General features: G+C 38.9%; 2 protein-coding genes across 5 annotated transcripts; both read right to left on the bottom strand.

Annotated features, from left to right (window-relative positions):
• Window positions 1–8: 8 nt before the first annotated feature.
• Window positions 9–1,648, bottom strand: RB195_016731 (uncharacterized protein; the record flags this gene model as incomplete). Its single annotated transcript, XM_064183404.1, has 5 exons — window positions 9–23; window positions 84–131; window positions 1,044–1,183; window positions 1,433–1,528; window positions 1,591–1,648. The coding sequence occupies 5 exons, from the start codon at window positions 1,646–1,648 to the stop codon at window positions 9–11; spliced, it is 357 nt and encodes a 118-aa protein (XP_064039285.1).
• A 175-nt stretch (window positions 1,649–1,823) lies between these two features.
• On the bottom strand, window positions 1,824–18,551 carry RB195_016730 (uncharacterized protein; the record flags this gene model as incomplete). 4 transcript variants are annotated; one of them, XM_064183403.1, is made up of 29 exons in its annotated part: window positions 1,824–1,930; window positions 2,353–2,455; window positions 2,516–2,603; window positions 2,788–3,025; window positions 3,083–3,193; window positions 3,253–3,407; window positions 4,198–4,330; window positions 4,390–4,512; window positions 4,576–4,678; window positions 5,339–5,455; window positions 6,148–6,237; window positions 6,503–6,585; window positions 6,700–6,814; window positions 7,268–7,458; window positions 7,534–7,712; window positions 7,862–7,960; window positions 8,037–8,130; window positions 14,236–14,360; window positions 14,417–14,514; window positions 14,816–14,886; window positions 14,938–15,052; window positions 15,108–15,207; window positions 15,263–15,427; window positions 15,810–15,962; window positions 16,267–16,344; window positions 16,797–16,924; window positions 17,027–17,191; window positions 18,228–18,350; window positions 18,426–18,551. In XM_064183403.1, 29 exons carry the CDS (start codon window positions 18,549–18,551, stop codon window positions 1,824–1,826), a joined length of 3,576 nt encoding a protein of 1,191 aa, XP_064039282.1. The 4 variants fall into 4 exon arrangements, with proteins under 4 accessions (XP_064039282.1, XP_013297087.2, XP_064039284.1 ...); XM_064183402.1 differs by lacking the exons at window positions 1,824–1,930; window positions 2,353–2,455; window positions 2,516–2,603; ... (16 more) ...; window positions 18,228–18,350; window positions 18,426–18,551 and adding exons at window positions 9,152–9,974; window positions 11,134–11,265; window positions 11,322–11,456; ... (2 more) ...; window positions 12,243–12,438; window positions 13,499–13,634 and having other exon boundaries at window positions 6,443–6,585; window positions 14,417–14,511; XM_013441633.2 differs by lacking the exons at window positions 6,503–6,585; window positions 6,700–6,814; window positions 7,268–7,458; ... (13 more) ...; window positions 18,228–18,350; window positions 18,426–18,551 and having other exon boundaries at window positions 6,148–6,228.
• Between the last annotated feature and the right edge of the window lie 197 nt (window positions 18,552–18,748).

The raw sequence follows: 18,748 nt of genomic DNA, 5'->3' as shown, positions 1-18,748 counted from the left end.
TAAAATTATTATTCAAGCAGATCCTGAAAAAAACATCTGAGCCGCCAATTAGAAAAAAAGAGATCAAAAAGCATGGAACCTACCTTGTCTGGAGTACTAATTATATTTTCACCAAAATCGTTCGCAATAGTCTGAAATATTTAATAAAGCTCCTTTAGAAAGCTCAAATAAATTGATTCAAAAAACGACGCACATCAAAAGCGGCAAAAAAATGAGCTAACCTACACATCATTATCCAATTGTAGAAAAGCGTAAAGTTAGTGCCGAATGTTTTCATTCGGATGACCGCTGTGCATCATCGATTGGGACAGGGTTATAAGAAAGAAGGAGAGTGTGTCAAGCAGAGAAAAGAGCTATGTTGCGGCGAACATTTCGGAGAAAACTGGTTGGATATGCTCTTAGCGGCGACTGTATAGTAGCGTCAGAACGACATGAAGCACGGTGCAGTTGCGTAGGCGGTTATTCTCAAGGCGGCGTGGTGGAGATAGCGGTTAGAATCGCGGTAGCGAGGCACTTACACGATCTCAACCGCTACGGTCCACCGCGCCGCTTCGAGCGCTTACGCAATTGCACTGTGCTTCAAGTCGTTTTGACCGGACTGTACATATCTGGGTGCCTACGTTTTCTACTTATCACCATAGAGGGATTCTTGTAGAATGATTTAGGTTTCTTCGGGCATTTAGAGAGATATACTCGTGTCAATTTTCTAGAACATTGAACTGCAAAACGTTTGTCCTTCAAATCATATTGTACACAAGAACTTCATATAGTTTAAGTTGCAGAGTTGTATGGTCATCAGTAGCTTTTTTTAATTAGAGAAGGTCCAAAAATACTACAACAGAGTTTATTCTCAATTTTAACTCAACGAGAACAAGCTATGGAATTGACTTGAATAAAGCTCGTAGAGACCTTCGGCATGCAAAAAAAAAGAATCAAATTAGCACATGAAAATGTTCGAGCGACGCTAGCGATACGCGAAATTCTAACTTGTTATTGTGTTAAAATCTATGTTCAAAACAGATAAAGCTAGCATTTTTCTTTACCTGGACTTCTTCGAATATTTTGTACCCTCTGAATCGGTAGACGTTTAATGTGAATATGATCAGAACGAAGGATGATATAGAGACGACGATTATCAGTGGAACCAAAATCACCCAATACTTGGCGGGCACGTAAGATACACCTGAGCACATAATATGAATAATGAAATTAACAATTTCGTTTGAAAAAAAAAACAAATCTTCGCTTATTGCCCTTGTTTGCTTCCAGCGTTCACGAAATCACTTCAATATGCTCCGTCGAGCAAAAATGTTTGTATCATTGCACTATGGATGAATCGAAGAGACAGTCACAAATAGTCTCACACCTCCACGTATCCCCCATAATTATCCATAACGAAAAAATCTTACACTAGTCCCATAGAAGATACTACCTGCTTTATTTAATAATGGCGATGGAACGACAGCCCACAGTGTGTATAGAATTAAGGCGCAAAAAGATGATATGTATAAGGAAAAACCGTATATTCCTAAAGCGAAAAGATAATTTAATGAAGTTCTCAGAGTCATACACGATATAAAATTAACTAACCACGTGCTGGAAGTGGATTGGGCGTATGAATGTCCTCAGTAGCCTCTTGTGTTGGCATTCAGCCAACAAATTGTCTAAAAGTTTACGAAGGAGATATAACAAAATGACGAATAGAAACCTAAGTCATTTTTCCAAATAAATTTGGAAAATACCATTTAAAGCCGATGACAGGGATAAAACTCAATATTTATTCTATACAGTTACAGAATGTAGCTCTATTTCTTCTCTCTCATTTACTTCCATTCGTCATCTACATCGTCTGTCCTTCTGTCAGTGGATCCTATCCCATCGTAGTTCATCTCCGTAGTTGTGGATGCTTGCGCGTTCATTCCCGATATGGCTAGAAAGTTAATTTATGAATTTCGAGTCCGAAAGCAGCTCACAGAAGTAATTAGTCTACCTTTCCTTTGAAATCATCTATCAGAAGCTAAATATGTGTATCTTTCTCTTTTCACTGTTTTGTCTTAATTACCTTTCACATGACCTTACGTATGATTACGAATGGGAGCAAGTTTCAAAATTCTGTTCCAAACGCACAATGAAGTCTAAAAAATGGACAAAGCATCCTCTCTGTCGGTTCCGATGCGTGTCGAGAAAGAAAGAATTGCAGATAAATTTAAACAAAGCATGATTTTTCCCTATATATACCTCCTCATGGAAAAGCACTTTAGAGCACTCGAAAATTCTATTCTTTTCAGGTTGTCTTCGTTCAGTAGCATGTTGATAGCAGCTTTCTAGTTCTCAAATCAATACCCAGCCAACCTTTTCTCCTTGCTTCAAGAGCCTTCGCAAGCGACACCATTAAGCTGTTTCCGGGGAAGGAAGTTTTTTCGGATAACGCAGAAGAGCTGAGTGATTCCTTGTCCTGAGAAAAAAAAATACATCCTGACATAAATCACTCATTTATTGGCAATAATCACCTCACCTTGACAGAACGACGTGACGAACCAACATTTCTCAATTTAGCCTTACTGGCGCCACCGGCTGCTCGGATAGCTGCCATTAGATCGGCTCTATAATTTACAGCTAAAGGATGTTTGCGCGGAAGACAGTTGTTTGGATTCGGCTGGGGAGGAGCAGAGTTCAGAATGAGTGTAAGTAAACCAAGAAAAATAAGTGAGGAGCCGCAAAAGTGTTTTTGTTGTGCGAAGAAACATAAGTATTGGTGGATAGAAGGTAGAATTGCAATTTTCATACCTTTCATTATTTGGCAGAGAAGAGGAGCGCGACGTGCTTGGAACGGGACTTAAAAGTGAAGGTGGTGGTGGTGGCGGTGGTGGTGCAGGTGGTGGAGGAGTGGGTACTTCCATTGGAATAGGAGGGCTTTTGCGTAATGGTAAAGATGGAGTTTCCGCTAACACCTCGTCCAAATCTATGCCAGAGGTTTTTTCGCTCTTGTCAGCGTTTGCATTTGTTTCAAGATTGTCTGGATTTGCTGAAAACAAAACATTTCAGGAAAGGGGACCATTATCGAAGTGAGTTTTAGACGTACTTGTTTCGCTTTTCAAATCGTTGCTAACATCCGGTATGGGAGCATGTGAGTTGTGTAGAAACTCTGATGGTACAATATCGTAGTCCAGCATGATCGGATCTTCTGCGACACCTGATAATAAATAAACAACTTGAACAACAAGGTACGCTTTAAATCTACACAATATTTACCTGGTAAGTCAGGAAGGATAAAAGGAAGGTCAAGATCTTCAATCGGACCAGATTCAGGTACATAATCCAGCGGATCCGTAACTGAGCCTAGTCTGCTGTTTATTGCCGCAATTTCAATTTCATCTTTATTAGAAGTGGGACATGAGGTAGGTACGCTTAATCAGAGACTAACAGTTTAAGTGAATAATTTCTACTTTTGTCTAACTTAGTACTGATAAACTTGAAAAAAAAATCAAGCACAAAAAGGAAAGGCACTGTTGAAATTTGGAGTGTTCGTCAATGTTCTTCTGAAAAAAAGTGATGGAAACAAATTTCCATAGACCCCAACAATTTTTCCCAAAAAGATCTCCATTTCTATGGGACCAAGGCCTACATAATCGAATAGACAGATTTGTTGGTGCTAAACAATATGTAGCACAGGTCGAAACGTTACTTCAATTTAAAAAAGAAACCGCGAAGCTTTAAAATGCACTGGAACACAACAAACAGAAGAAAACCTCTGAAGCTTCAATGTTGCTACGTAGGATGAGTAGAAAGTCAATAACGCTACTTAAAAAGAACTAAAAGGGTCAAATTCCCGGTTATAGCTTTAGCAGTGTGCTGGATCGAGGTTAGACATACCCAGATGGATCAAACATAAACCAATTTTTGCAAGGTTCATAATATTCGTGGTCAACCAACTATCGAACGTGAGAGTATACAAGTATTCAGTCAAAAGCTTAGAAAACATACAGTAAAATTGATGGTTTCACTAGAACTAGTTATTTTTGCTGCAATTGACGCTCGAATAATGAACTCCCAAAGGAAAGGTAAAGTAGCTGTTAAGTACGACTGATTACATTTCGACTTCTCAATGATTTGTATTCGAGCAGTATTCAGCATAGTTTAAGCGAAATATGGATGGCATTACTTTAAAAAAACATTACTGAAGCAGAACGAACCCACCATGAGTCATTTTTAGGTTTCTCGCGATTTCCCGAACCAACATTCTTATATGACTTTTTCCCAAAAGCCAGTTCGTCCGTATCACTATAAAACATATCCGCAAACATAGCTGTTCTCCTCAGAGTTCTTTTATCTGAACGAGAACAATATTGAAGTCGTGAAAAAAGAAATTAAATGGTACATGTAATGTACCTGTAGATAAATCGACGGCATTGCTTTTATTCGAGTGACTAATGATATAAAATCGCTTCCTTTCCTGGAGCTCTCGACGAATGTCCGCCACACAGAATGAAGGTGTCTTTGGTTTAAAAATCGCTAAAATCTTGTAAATGTCACAGAATATAGAAATCAGTTATAACTATAATCCAACAAACACACGTTTTTCAGGAGTAGCTGGAGCAGGTACAAGAAGATCCTTTGCTGGTGTGTAGTCTATCGGTGGAAAACTTGAAAGACATGTTAGCACACCTGCAGCGTTCATCTGAACTTTAAAATAGGTCATCCATAGAATGAATGTAAATAATAAAAGATACACACTCATAAAGCCTGAAACTGCCTCACAACATCTCAAATCTTAAATGTTTAGGAGTGAAATTTTCCTTGAATGACATGCGCTTGAAACTCATTGATTACTAAGGTGCAAATCTCAAAGGCTAGTTTCTCGCAACAACGTTTGATCTTCGTTCTGGATCAGCTGCACAGGCAGTCAGAAATGATCGATATCTAACAATCGATATAAGCGGGAGATTAGGGAAAGGTTAGAGCTGCAGTGCAATCGCAGCACTATATTCCACATCAGATCTAATGCAATGGGAACCTTTTCAACTGACTACTGTAACCCTTCTGCTACTGTGCCATAGCGTGCCTGGAAAATCCTACTTCACTCTCTGCATCGAATCTGAACTACAGGTAAGGCAATGCTTTCTTTGCTATCACAGAAATTTTAGTAATGTGGTATGTAACGACAATTTGTTTCTGTCGATTAATGATAAAGAAAATCGCCAACATTATCCGCCTTAGAAGCATTGAGCAGAAATTGTTCATACAATCGTAATCGGTACATCAATCCCTTTAAACTACTTGCAACTATTTGTTCGAGAATATCAAGAATTAAACAACGATTGAAATGCAACATACTAACTTCTCGTAGGACAGAGACTTTCCGGCTGACTGCTTCCATTCTCGATTGTAATCCTTGACAAGCGACATTGAGGTCGTCTATTCTTGCGACGGTACGATCGAAGAGAGAATCAGCTGCCTGGAAAGACTACTTTCATTAGATTTGATCAGAAATCCATGTAAACCTCAACTCAGTGCTGATAACATTGTGGCCGTTACATTCGTAGCTTCTATTAACTGCCACTAACTGTGTTCTGCTTACAGACCTGTGCACGCACTGCAAAATACCCTTTCCTATCCAGTGCACAATATAAACTAGACTAACCATAATAAAACTTGATCAATGAACGAATTCTAATAGATCAGTAGGTAAAATAGATAATTCGAATGGTTTACAATGTCAAGTACTGCGGAAGAGGCAATTGTCGACGACACCACATCGTAAAATTTCTTTTTTTCTCTCTTTTATAAAAGAGATTGACAACGGATCTTACAGCTCAAAAATGTGTTACTCCTTGGAATAACTCCTGTCTGTTCTTGAACCTATACAAATTCTAACTTTATTTCAATTTCTTCAGTTCTTTTTTAACTCTGACCAATATCTGTAGATTTCAATCATAACAAAGTGCAGGTATCTTCTGTACGGCAATGCCGCAGATTAAATGCAATACGCGAAGCAGAGAGTAAGTGCTCCATCCACAACCACCCAGATGCTACCAAAAAGTGTGTGTGTGTGTGCCTCCAAAAATGCTAAATCAGAGTTTCTCCAACTTAGAGCAGAGTTTCCCGTATCCATTCCCGCACAGACGATCAATACAAGTGAAAATGAACCTGCTGGAACCTCTTCAAATGAGTGATAATCCGAAAAGCTGTCTCTTCTTGGTCAAGATCGGCAGGTGCAAGAAGAATCATATCAGAGGTCTGTAGATGTATGCAATAATACAATAACTACATAAAATTTTCATGTCAACACCATACATGTAGGTAGAAATGGCAAAACCCACAAAGAATGCAACAATTGAACTGAACCACGCATTTATCAATGACGTAATAAAAAAATACTGAGTTCAGTTGACTTCATTCCTAGACATCAATGCACCTTCGTATCATTTCTTGTTAAAGAACACTAACTTGAAATATCACATTTTGTAGACTTCAGGATATGCTCATAAACAGATTTTGATACATTTAAAGAAGCATGAATAGGAGAGAAACCCGGTTCTCGTAGCAACGAGAAGGCAGCCAACGAGAAGTAGGTATGAAGTAGATCTGAAATTTATCGAAGTTTCAAGGAATGACGCAATGATTACAGGCGAAGAAAAATGTACTGATAATAATCGCCGGTGTATGAGCTCGTTCGTGAAACTCTTTAAACAAACTGACCAGGGAAGCCTGCCGGATCAGGAACTTTGCAGAACCCGCCAAGCGGTTGATGTTGAGCAGTGAGAAGGAAAGAGCGGAGCTCCTGCTGATCCATAAGATGGCTAGCATTTAGGATCTGAAGATAATGAAAATTTGAAGTTTTCAACCTCCGCTAGTGAATAATTACGAAATGTTGGTGGTAGAAGGACACCAATTTACAAAAATTTATAAAAACTATGTATAATGTCAACGAAAACAGAACAAATGGAAATTACTACAATAGTGTATTCTCAAATGGAGGAAGATATCTTTTAATGTAAGTTATCTGCACTCCGATCCAGGAACTTACGTAAAAGCAAAAAGGATTTCTCAAAGCACTTTTGTAGCACTTTCCTCCATATACTGGTTATCTTCTTACTTACAAAGTAAATAAACGTATTATTGAACCACAATTGAACAAAACTGCTCATCGATGCCCATCTTAGATTTTACAGCAGCAATAATTGTCTTATATATGAAGCTCTACAAAGTCAAGTAGAGCAGATATTTTCCGAAGCGTATTTTACGATGTTGGCAAAGAAATCGTTACCTCAAGAGTGGCGCCTATCCAGAAAGCGTAACAGCTATCATCATCCTTATGAGCTCTTCCATGAAAGCCGTGATTCTGTTTCCAGAGGGCCCATTTTACCAGCCGAGAAATCTCATTCCTCGATAAAATCGATCCATCCCAAAGGCGATTTGAGAGCGAGAGCGACGCGATAGCACAAAATGTTGATCCACCTGAAAGATTGCGTGAATTTTTCAACTGATTTTCATTTCAATTGATGCAAATCATGCAACATCTTGAACAAATACCATGACTTTCGTCTCCGGGACCTTGTCCTATTCCACCATCGTAGTTCAGACTAGACCGCACGAATTTCTTCAATGACGTCCAATTTATGTAGGAGTTATCTTGTAGGATGTGACAGATTGCAACCGCACAGAATACGAACCGCATGTCACTTTCAGACCCGTACCCTTCACTCCAGAAACTGATGGAAAAGTATCTTATAACCACAAACTAATGTTTTAACAGAAATATTTTTTTACGTTGTTTCCCACTAAGAGACTTCTCACAATAACACACAAAAAAAATCATAATTCACTTGATTCTGCAAAATACTAAAAGAAAGAAGCGAACCTTCCATCCTCTTTTTGCGAACATCTCACTGATTCGAGAATAGCTTCTTTGTTAATGTTCTGGAAGTTGTCACCTAGTACTGCCAAACACAAAAGCCCGCTGAAAGTAATAAAATTAGTTGCTACTTTGTAGACGAAAGAACTGATCAAAAATAATCGAAATATGCGCCACAAACCTGTACGTTTGTGCAAGATTTGCCACACTACACTCATTCCCGTGAACATCTACCTCCGCAAAACCTAGGGTTCCTCGGAATCCACAGCACTTTGCTGAAACACTTTATTTCAGTGGTAGTCCTGTCACACACTACAATATTTGAATAAATAAAATAAGTGAAAATCATCAACACAACGAAGTAGAATGAACATAAAAAAACACACCAATGGATACACCTTTAATCAGTTGTAATTAACAATGTTACAAAGAACAATCAAATATTTTCACAGAAAAAAGAACAACATAACAGCATAATGGTAACATAACAAACATAACAATGCACAATAGAAAAAATCAACTTCCGAAAATGGAAACAATGACCCCACGAACTTAAAGCTCTAGTTTTTGTGCGCTAATTTGCATTGATTTCAGCTCTACGCACAACATTCCTATTTTTACAGCTTAAGTAGAAATAATTAACACCAATAATGGCTACATCACAAAAAAAGGACTCCTATAAAAGATTCTAATCGAGCAAAGAGGAACTGTTTGCCACAACATTACAACAAATTGGACAGCATGTTTCCGTACTAGTGTTTTGTGATTTTTGTCATGTGATTCTAAAATTTGAATTCTAAAATTTGTGATGTGATTCTGCCTTTATTAATGTTGCTAAATTTGTGTTGCTTTTAATATGAAAATTTGTAGGTTCTCGTGCTCGACACCTTCAGACCTTCGTTTTCAAAAAACAGGAACACTGCGCGTAAGAACTTAAAAAGCATGCTTATGAGGGTAGTAGGAGGGAACTAAGCTACGAGCAGAATTAGAGGTGGCGCTTTCTAGTATTTCTATGAACTTAGCGAGTATCAACAGTAGAAGCTATCCACCAGGAAGCACGGCCATTATTACCAACTCGTAGAGGGGTTGGCGTCGCCATAAACTCTGCTCGCTGCTTAATACGATCTACGCATGCTTCGTCAACATGTAGAGCGATGTAACGACGAAAAAAAGAAAACAAAAGAGGAACACAACGTGATCGAAGTAATAAAAATAAATTCGTAACTAACTTGTTACGATTAGCACGTCATTCTTCATTCATGCCAAACACTCCCACTGTGTTTTTCCATACTTCACTTACTACTCTTGGCAAAACAGCTTCGGAGCTAGACGGCTGCATAATAGGAATCGGTTCGCATTTCTTATTTATTCTTTTCCGCAGCGGGTTCCAAGGCTTGTTTATTGTTTTGTGCTTAAACTGTTCGAGTTCTATGTCAAGTGTAGTGCAAGAGGAACTTAGAGGACGTCGCAACGATTCAGGAAGTTGTTGCTGATCCAGCTCGCTTTCTTCACTTCGCTTCAATTGCATTTCAATTCTTTCTTGGCTAGCAACACGAAAAGACCTCAATTCAGCAGGTTGTATAGAGCCGTATCGTAACGATTGGTACCAAACACTTCCATCATTCAATGATGACAGAAGACATTCTCCCACCCTGCCCGAATCGTCCTTAAAGTCCTGAACAATAGCCATACCCATCACCGGAGCTTTAGGTCTCTTCCGAGTAGTGGTCGTTGACGGCTTCACCACTCTATCCAAGCTCCAGCAGTCCTCCATTTGGTGAATTGGTAGCACGGATGACCAGATTTCACATGCATGTCTGTACAGTCGTGAAACCCAGATTCCTGACAAAAGGTGGTCCAGGAAATAAATCGAGACGATATCCCCAGTTCCACAAGGATCGGGCTGCGGCATAGTAGGTTGTAGAACATGAGCACCGTACGGTATGGAATGCGGTAGCGTTAATACAGCATTTCTGGGAAAACGGTCATCACAGAGATAAGCGCTATGTGTTGTTAGAACATAAAAATTGTGCCGATGCTCTGGAATCGTTCTCAAGTGGCAGATGTGTGCTCGATCCACAGGCTTGTCCGGCACGTATAGTGCACTGTCGGTAGCGCTCTGCAAACAAACAATTATTTGACCACAATGATAAGATATCTCTAAGATATTCGAAGCAAAAAAAAACTGCAGAGAAACAAACAAAACAATTTGTTACTCCCGCACAGTCAAAAAGTCAGAGGTTTCGTCAAAGATACAACTAAAAAATCCCGAGAAGTGGCCAACATATGGAATCCGGTCAAAGCAACCTCAAATCTGTTGAAATTGTTTGGGCTGCTACGTTCGAAGTGGTGTAATGAAGCCAGAGGTTACGATGGGACCCTTACTCATCTCATCCTTACTCTGCAACTCTTCTCTACTTTGCATCAAGCGAAGGATTGCAACAACTAGCAACGTCACGCCGCTTAAAACGCAGCCGATTAGGTAATTGCATCAGGATTCAGGCCGTTTTGATCCGACTATAAGTGTACTTCTAAATGTGCATACCAAACCACCAAATGTAATCGAGAATAAATTAGTGTACACACGAATAGAGATTATACATATATTTTAGAGAAAATGTGAAAAAGCTAACGCGTAGATAAGTGAAGACACTTTCGAGACTACATCTTCTTCAAAATAATGCGGTAATACAATGTATTACGCAAGCTAGGCCTTTCTAAAGCACTTTTAAAGTCGAAACTAGTCAAAAGTGAAGGAAGTGAAGCAACGTGTGCTAATAAGGATATCTTGTGCGAGGCGCAGTATAGTAGGGTCAAAACGACATGAAGCTCGGACAGTTGCGTTGGCGACTGCGTTCGAAGTGGTCCGGAGACAGCGGTTGGTATCGAGGTGGGACCGTGACGAACTGTTGGAGATGGGTGGCGGTAGCTACGATCCTTACACGACCCAACCGCTACGCTCCACCGCGCCGCTTCGAGCGCAGCAGCTTACGCAACATGCTTCTTGTGGTTTTGACCCGACTATATCACAACTGCAAAAAGAATCTACCATACTTTGCCTGTTGTTCTTCAATCCAATTTGTGACACAAATTCTAAAAGTTAAGTCTAGCAAGTGGATCCGAGACAATTCTAACAGTGGTTGGTTAGACTCAATGCATTTACAACACACAAAAAGTTTTCGTGTAAACACCTTGCTTAACCGTCAGTGAACATTCCCATAATGGTCTTTATTGATAAAAACTTAAAATTGGTAAAACCGAACTGGATGTAAGCCAACCTTCTTGGCAAACTCTGGAACATCGAACAGTACCGTCGTGTTTGAAATGTTGTACATTCGCAGATCAAGATTTCTTACTTCATAAGATGATGACGTAAGCACAACACGAGGATGGTCGGTATATGTAACACACTGCAGAACACAGAATTTCTGTAACAGTAAGTAAGATGAAAACGGAACAAAAGTACCTCTTCATCAGCATTGGAAGTCTTTATTCTAGACAATGGAGTGCCCATTACTCCATTCCAAACCATACCAGCCATGTCACACAATACAAGATCACCGGGGAGAGTTTTGCACTCCTCGAAGCTACGTACTGAGTTCTAAATAAGGCTCAATAAATAAATAAATGAATATGATAATGCTTCATATTGTACGTATAATATGATGAATATCTATTGGAAAAAAAAACTACTCTAAAATTGTATTCGTGGAAATCTAGCAAAAGTAAGCGCGAGCTTACCCTGAAAACACGAGAACTGGCCGCAGTGCTGGGTTCCAACACATTTAAATGGCCCTTACATCGTACCCATAACTGTCTGTTGTCATTTTCAACTAATCTTAATTCCATCACTGGATCGCCAACATTAAATTCATGTTGTAATTCCCCTTCAGACAGGAGAATACCATTATTCACCTAAACGTGAAGAAGTCAAAGAATAACATTGAAATTGATAAAGAAAACATCCAACCTTTACGCCGAACTGATGAATTAAAGATTGGTTGTGAGAATCCGGAACTGTCCACAATCGCAATTCTAGCTGAGATATACGAGTTGCTGCTAAGAGATTAACGTTGTTGAAGACGATACTATCCACATCACATCGAAAATTACCGGGTGGTCGGCGTGTAACAATCTGTAAAACCACAAATTTGAAAGTTTTACTGAACTGACCTCAAAATAGGAAGAAAAAATCAAAAATGTAAATAAGACAAGAAGAAGAAAAAACTTTTGCACAAAGTTCTAGTCAAACTACTATATTTAAATGTACATCCTCCACAGATTTTTGGAGGTAGCTCTTCTGTTCCTACCACTACTTTCGAGAAAAATGTTATCGACTAAAATGAACTTGAAAAATCCTTGCCTTATCACTATTTTTCTGAACAACTTGCTCAGCGAATCCAGTTACAATTGGTGCAATCGGCCTTTTCCAAAAAGCAGCCAAATTATATTGTGGTATTTCACGTCCAGATTTTGGATCTAACATAAATCCACCAAAGGCTCTCCAGCAGGGGCCAACGAGACCAAAGTCGATCAACTTCGGTTCGCAGTACAAGGCAGCCATACAAGCAGAAGATTCAATACTAAATTCAGAGTTGGTTCCGAGGAACAAGTAAGATGTGTCGTTGTCAATAAGTTAAATAGAGGAGCCTGAAAAACGTGGAAAAATAACAAATAGATGGACTGAGACCCATTAATATACCCGATAAGAAATTTACTTGGTACGGTGATAAGAAAAATTAACTCTGCACGAGTGCAATAACAACAGGTCGCAAGTAAATAAAAACACTCGAAAAAACGAACGAAAACAGCATAGCCCAGTACAAAAGAATAAAATCAACAAATAGATCACAGAGTCTGATCACAAAAAAACGAATCAACGATACCAGACAAGACAAAATCAAAAAAAGTGCCTCAAATGGCTATGCTTGTATCGCGCGCGATCGCATGCTTATGTGGCTCGTGTAAGAGTTGGTTTACCAAAATTAACGAGAAATTTCTGAACTTATAGCAAAATGAACAAGAACAATGGAATCAAATAAGAAAATCCTTAAGAAAAAAACCACAAATATGGTAGCAGAAGGCATGTTTTGTTACTTTTTTTCCGTAGACTAAACTGATTTCCCTGAGTTTATTCTGTGCGAGAACCTTTGTCTTCAAGATAGTATAACTGGTTGCTTTGTTTTTTGGCTAATCGCCAAACCTAAACAACGCATATCTGACCAGGTTTTTTTTCGATAAGTCAATTTTCATTATTTAAAAAGGGTCCTGAAAAGTGTACACTAAGGTTAGAGGTGGAATTTCGCTACAAATGCGGTAAGGGATAGCGCTCGAAGTAGTAGGAGAGCTCAGCTTCGCTCAGCTGCGCAGTGCGATTCAAACTAGCAATGGTCTCACCGCAAGTTCAACGACTTATGCAATTGCACCACAAGTCGGGTCGTTTTTGACCCGATTTTAGTAGAGTCAAAACGACATGAAGCACGGGCTGTTGCGTAAGCGATTGCGCTCGAGGCGGTGTGGTGAAGATAGCGATTGGAATTGGGGTGGGACCATCGCGAACTGCAGGAATGAACGGAAAGCGATGGTCGTCATCCAATCCTAACCGCTACGCTCCACCGCACCAATTCGAGCGCAACGGCTTACGCAACCGCACCGTGTTTCATCGTTTTCACTCGACTAGTTTGGGAAGTCTGTGCGTGATGCTGTGCAACAGCAATGAGTTGCATTGTCACAACAGAGCCGCAACACGATGCCACGATCCACAATGTAGCGTTAACATCTGTGGTGATCGAGATTTTCACAGTTGCCCTGCAACTGTTTCTCACTCGAGATCATTGTCGTTAAATCGAGTCATGTTCAAATGTTTCATGAATGGCTTGATTCGAATATTTGACCATGAGTGCCCTCTATTTTCAATAAAGCATCTTCACAGGTTTCTTTACAATTCTTGTTTGGAGCGAACGTAATTATGCGTTTTTTTTTGGCAAGCGTTATCCTCTCCTTACGCTGATAGTGACGGATGCAAGGGCCGACAGCAGTTCTTTTTTATGGGAAAGATTTCGGCTCTGACTATCTGTTATAAGAATGTTACACGATTACAAGATTGCTATGAGAACTTATTAAAGATATCAACTGTTCAGCGTTCAACGCTTTCGGGATTGGTAAAGGATGTTATAAGCCACAGAGAACCATAGTGGCACCCTAATTTCTTACGACAGTGTGGATATCTGTAAAAGCAGTGATGCTTCGCGAGCATCACATCAAAATAACGCGGAAGAGGTTGGGATCAACCGTTTCAACACACCTTGGTCAACAACATAAAATACAGTGGATCATGCTCGACACCGGCATACAGTGACTTTAACATAGAAGGAACCTGCCAGAGCTTGTGATCTGAAGCTTGTAGATCCAATCAATGATCGATTTCCTTCTTTCTTCCTTCAAAAGACCATCCAATTCTCCTATAAGATCGAGCGCAGACAAGGCGAAAAAAAGCAGTGTCACCCTTTAACAACAAAATCTAGAATGAAGGTTTCTCGAGAAGAAGCAGAAATAACCCACCTGTTGGTATCTAATGAGCAGTACTGTTCCGGGAAAACATTCAAATGCCTTATGAGAAATTTCACGTGTTTTTGTAATATTAAATTGTTGGACATATACTGCAAAGAACAAACAACGTGGTTATGAAGGTCCAATTAATAGTAAACATTGGAATTCGAGTATTATTTCCGAACTTATGATTCAATAATGTTTTACTTCGATAAAATCGTCCCATCATCACTGAACAACGACAAATAACGAAAAATTTATCTAGATAAGGCCGCAAATATGCAATAAACTGCAAACAAACATCTGAATAACTTAACAAAGTCTAAATTTATTACCATAACATATTCTTCCTAATTTATAGTTCACCTTTGCCCGTTAACGATTCCACAACAGTGCGACAAACTTCCTCACTGTTTCCATGTTAACATGAGGTATCTCCGTCAATTGTTCGTAAAATGGCTTTGGTTCATACAACGGACATGCTACAAAAAGGGTAATAAAAACATAAACTTGCCTCGACGAAAATCACTCACATTTTTCAATCCAAACAACATTTTTGGTATGGTTTTCAGCATTCAAATCTAACGTGTTCAGTTGGAACGTAACCATATCCAATTTGCCATTAACAAGTTGAACACCTTTCACAACCTAAAAATTTGAAGAAAAATGAGCAGTACCAGGCAAGCAAAAGATTAATTCCTACCACTGGATTCGCCTTCAAATCCCTATCGCCGCGTTTTTTAGTTGCTTCGGCTACAGCTGCTCCAAATGTGAGAAGGATGGCATTCGCAATATTTTGCTCCCTAGGTAGTGCACGAAAAGTTTGTTCTCGATGATTTTTGAGGGAGAAGAACCTACTTAGTCCAGGGGTATTTCTGATCCTGCTCTCGGCACCATAACAGCGTATGAAGTGACGACTGAGAAGTCTCTGCTCGTGGTACGACAGGCGTATCATTGTAAATATGATCCTTGCCAAGATCGATCACAGGGGACAGAGGGCGAATGTCCGGAAGTTGTTGTTTGCTTGAATCAAGACAAAAAGTACAAATAAGACTGGGGCGACAAAAAGTGGAAGGGCTGAAAATATTCTCTCCCCAGCACAAGAATTCTCTCATTTAAAAATATAGCGACAGGTGTTTTCGATGGTACACTCTCGAAAACCGTTTGAGTTGAAACAAAGTTGAACAATCAGTAATAATATCCGGAAAATATGAAAAATGACAAGAAACTGTAAATAGATCAAACAGACTTCTTAGTGAATTGTGGAAACCTTCGAGATTTTGATTCATTCGTATTCTTATTCACTACCATTGCGTTTGTCAACTTTTGCTATTAAGTGCTCAAGCTAAGCATTTGTAAGTATTCATCTCTAGAGGACAGAATAAAAAGATGCAAAAATACAAACCTCAACTCTTCAATTTCATCCACCGCAGCCCATGCAGGAATTGGCTTCGACGTTTGCAAAGTAACATGCGGGAGAAATCGAACAACGAACGGCTTCGAAGAAAACGATCCCAAAGATGGTAACATTGCAGAAAGAGGCTCATCACGATCAACCCTAAATGTTGTCTTCAAAACTGCAAAGATGTGTTGTCACATTGCTGAAATAGGTAAATGATTTTTAAACCGAATTTCAGTTTAGATGGTGTAACATGTGTCGATACACGTTAGTATTTCAGTTACTACTTGCATATCAGTTCCGTTCTCTTTTTTCAAAGTTTCTCCCGAAGTATTGTACTCTTTTTTCTGCGTAAGGGAAGTGAATAAAGAAGCGGAAGTAATACTTTTCTAGCACCAAAAGAAATAAAAGATAATTGCGCTTTCAGAGCGCTGAAATAGAAAAACAAAGCAGTTCTACTTACCAAGTGTGGTCTATTAATTTTCCACTACTCAATCCAGTGAGTAACGCGATCCGAGATAGATTGTCGAGAATAATGTTCCTAAAAACAAAGCGGAACATCTTACTAACATTTAGTCGTAGATTTTCTCAAATATCCGGTATCTATGTATTCGTGAGGTGACTAAGAAGTTTGCATAAGTTGGCAATAGCGGTTCGTCTTCGACAAATCCACATTCGTTAACATTTTTGATACGATCTCTGTCATCTCCTCACTTCGCTTATTCCATATTTTTGATCCGACCATACTGATCGCAAGGACCTACTCTTGTTTTCCTTAAAGCAAGCATGTTTTTCCTTCGGTGAAACTGTCAACGTTGAGCAAAAATTACGCCTATTTAATTCCACTCCCGACATATTTTAGGCTCACATCCAGAACTTTTGCGAATGGAACGTCCGTAGACACCGGGTAGTAACTTTTTAGAACAACATACATACATTTTCAGGACACGAAAGAGTATAAGTTAGAAACTGAAGAATATAGTAAACACTCACAATCTTTTAGTAACTGGAGTACCATGTACTATGTAATGATTTACCCAAAATAGTACCGGATCAAAGCGTCTTGGTAATTTTTCAAGAGTGGGATCATATTTCTCGCCATGAAGGATTGCATCGCGAATCTTGAAAAAAAGTCGGTTTTCGATAAAAGGTACGATTTAAGTAAATGACAAGGAACTAACGATAGGTTAAAGAAGACGAATGGTGTTTGAAAATGAACCAACCATTTCATCCGAAATATCGGTTTGACCAACTTTGTGCAACACATTTTCCGGGAACCCTTCTCTTACAATAGCTTTGCTGAGTAAAGCTGCTTGATCAATACCATCACTCAATGCAGTACTGCCGTCAAATATCAAGCTGCTCGTTTCTTTATACAAAGGATGTTCCTAAACATTAAAGAAGTGAGTAATCAAAAAGTTAACACAGCAATAAACAGAAAAAATGTCAGATGAATATCATTTTAAAACTTGCAGCACTAAAAAAAGGAACCAGAAACTTCTAAAAACTCAAAAATAAAAGGGGCTAGAAATAGAAATACATAAACAATGAAATCTTCAGCCATTATTAAGAGTACTAAGAAATGTATGGAAAAGATACCAAATTCATTTATTACATGAATATTAAAAAGTCAAAAAGGAGATTTTGGGTCCTAACAAATAATCGAATACCAGTAAAACCTTGCATAAGATACATAAAAAGCTACCCATGTAACTGTAACCCATCCAACATCCGTCACTAACTTTATGTTTTTTTTTTTCGAGACTTCTTTGTAATTCGTTTCTTGTGGCTTGCGATTCGTCAGGTTTTGCAGCTAACAAATGCGAAATAGGTGAGCACGACACCTTCAAAGTGAAAGGTGCTTGTATCGCTGCAGAAGACGCTCAGAGCGAGGAAACTCAGTGCAGTCTATTTGAATTGAAAACTAATTGAAAACAAACAAGAAAAAGAAATCGTAAAACGGACCGTCGAATTCCGACCTCAAGTCTGTATAAAACGTAATTATCAAACTTCGGTTCTTGACAGATTGAAATAAAATGGCTCAGCCTAGCATGATCGATTTTGAGATATCGGAACCTTCAAATTTTTCGAAAAGTACTTTGTAAACCGCAGTTTCAAAACAGTGCTGTTATCAGTCCTCAGAACAGCAATTTCTTGTATACAAAATCGAGAATAAAGGGATGTCTGTCAACACAACTAAGTTCTTAGTTAAGTTTTTAGTTCTTAGTTTCTAGTTTTAAGTGCGAAATTCAATCTAAGTTGTTTAATGTCTGAACGTAAGCAAATTCTAGAACAATGGGGTTTACAACCTGAGGAATTATAACTAACACCGTATCACTTCGTACAAATTGTTCACCTATATGGTTTTTCCAATGAGGCACAACATATAACAGATCATTTCTTGACAAAGTATGAAATTCCCACCTCTATCGAAGGCACCCGAAATGCTGGATGATTCACTCGTAAGTCAGGAAGAGCTTCCCTATTTCCCATAAAAGATGAAAAAAATGATGGATCATTTGGATTGTGTACAGTGATGCCAGAAGCCTGAAAATAAGAAAATATACTTGGTTCACTGTTATTTTACATGCTATCGGACTTTGTTCAAAATATTCAATTCACCTTGACAGCATCCGGAACATGAAAGATTGGCATCCGTCTTGCGTTTCGAGCTTTAAGCATAGCTTTGAAAATACGCGTATCCGCATTTCCCCATTGTTTAGAGGGTCTATATTTTCGGAACACCATCCCTGAAATCGACTATTGGCCATTTCCAAAAAGCGAAGAAATTTATTGGGAAAAGCGAAATGTTTGAAGCTGTAAGGTTCTCAAGAAGTTAACAATCTTCTTCGAACAAAAAGAAATACCGTAATACTGAGGAAGAAGACCATTCTATCCCATACAGTGCTCCGATGGTCACCTTATAGTCATCGCTCTTCAGAAAT

This window comes from Necator americanus, chromosome II (genome assembly GCF_031761385.1).
Source record: "Necator americanus strain Aroian chromosome II, whole genome shotgun sequence".
In the NCBI taxonomy this organism is placed as follows: Eukaryota; Metazoa; Nematoda; class Chromadorea; order Rhabditida; family Ancylostomatidae; genus Necator; species Necator americanus.
Note: the sequence above shows the minus strand (reverse complement) of the source record. Positions and strands in the feature narration are given on the sequence as shown.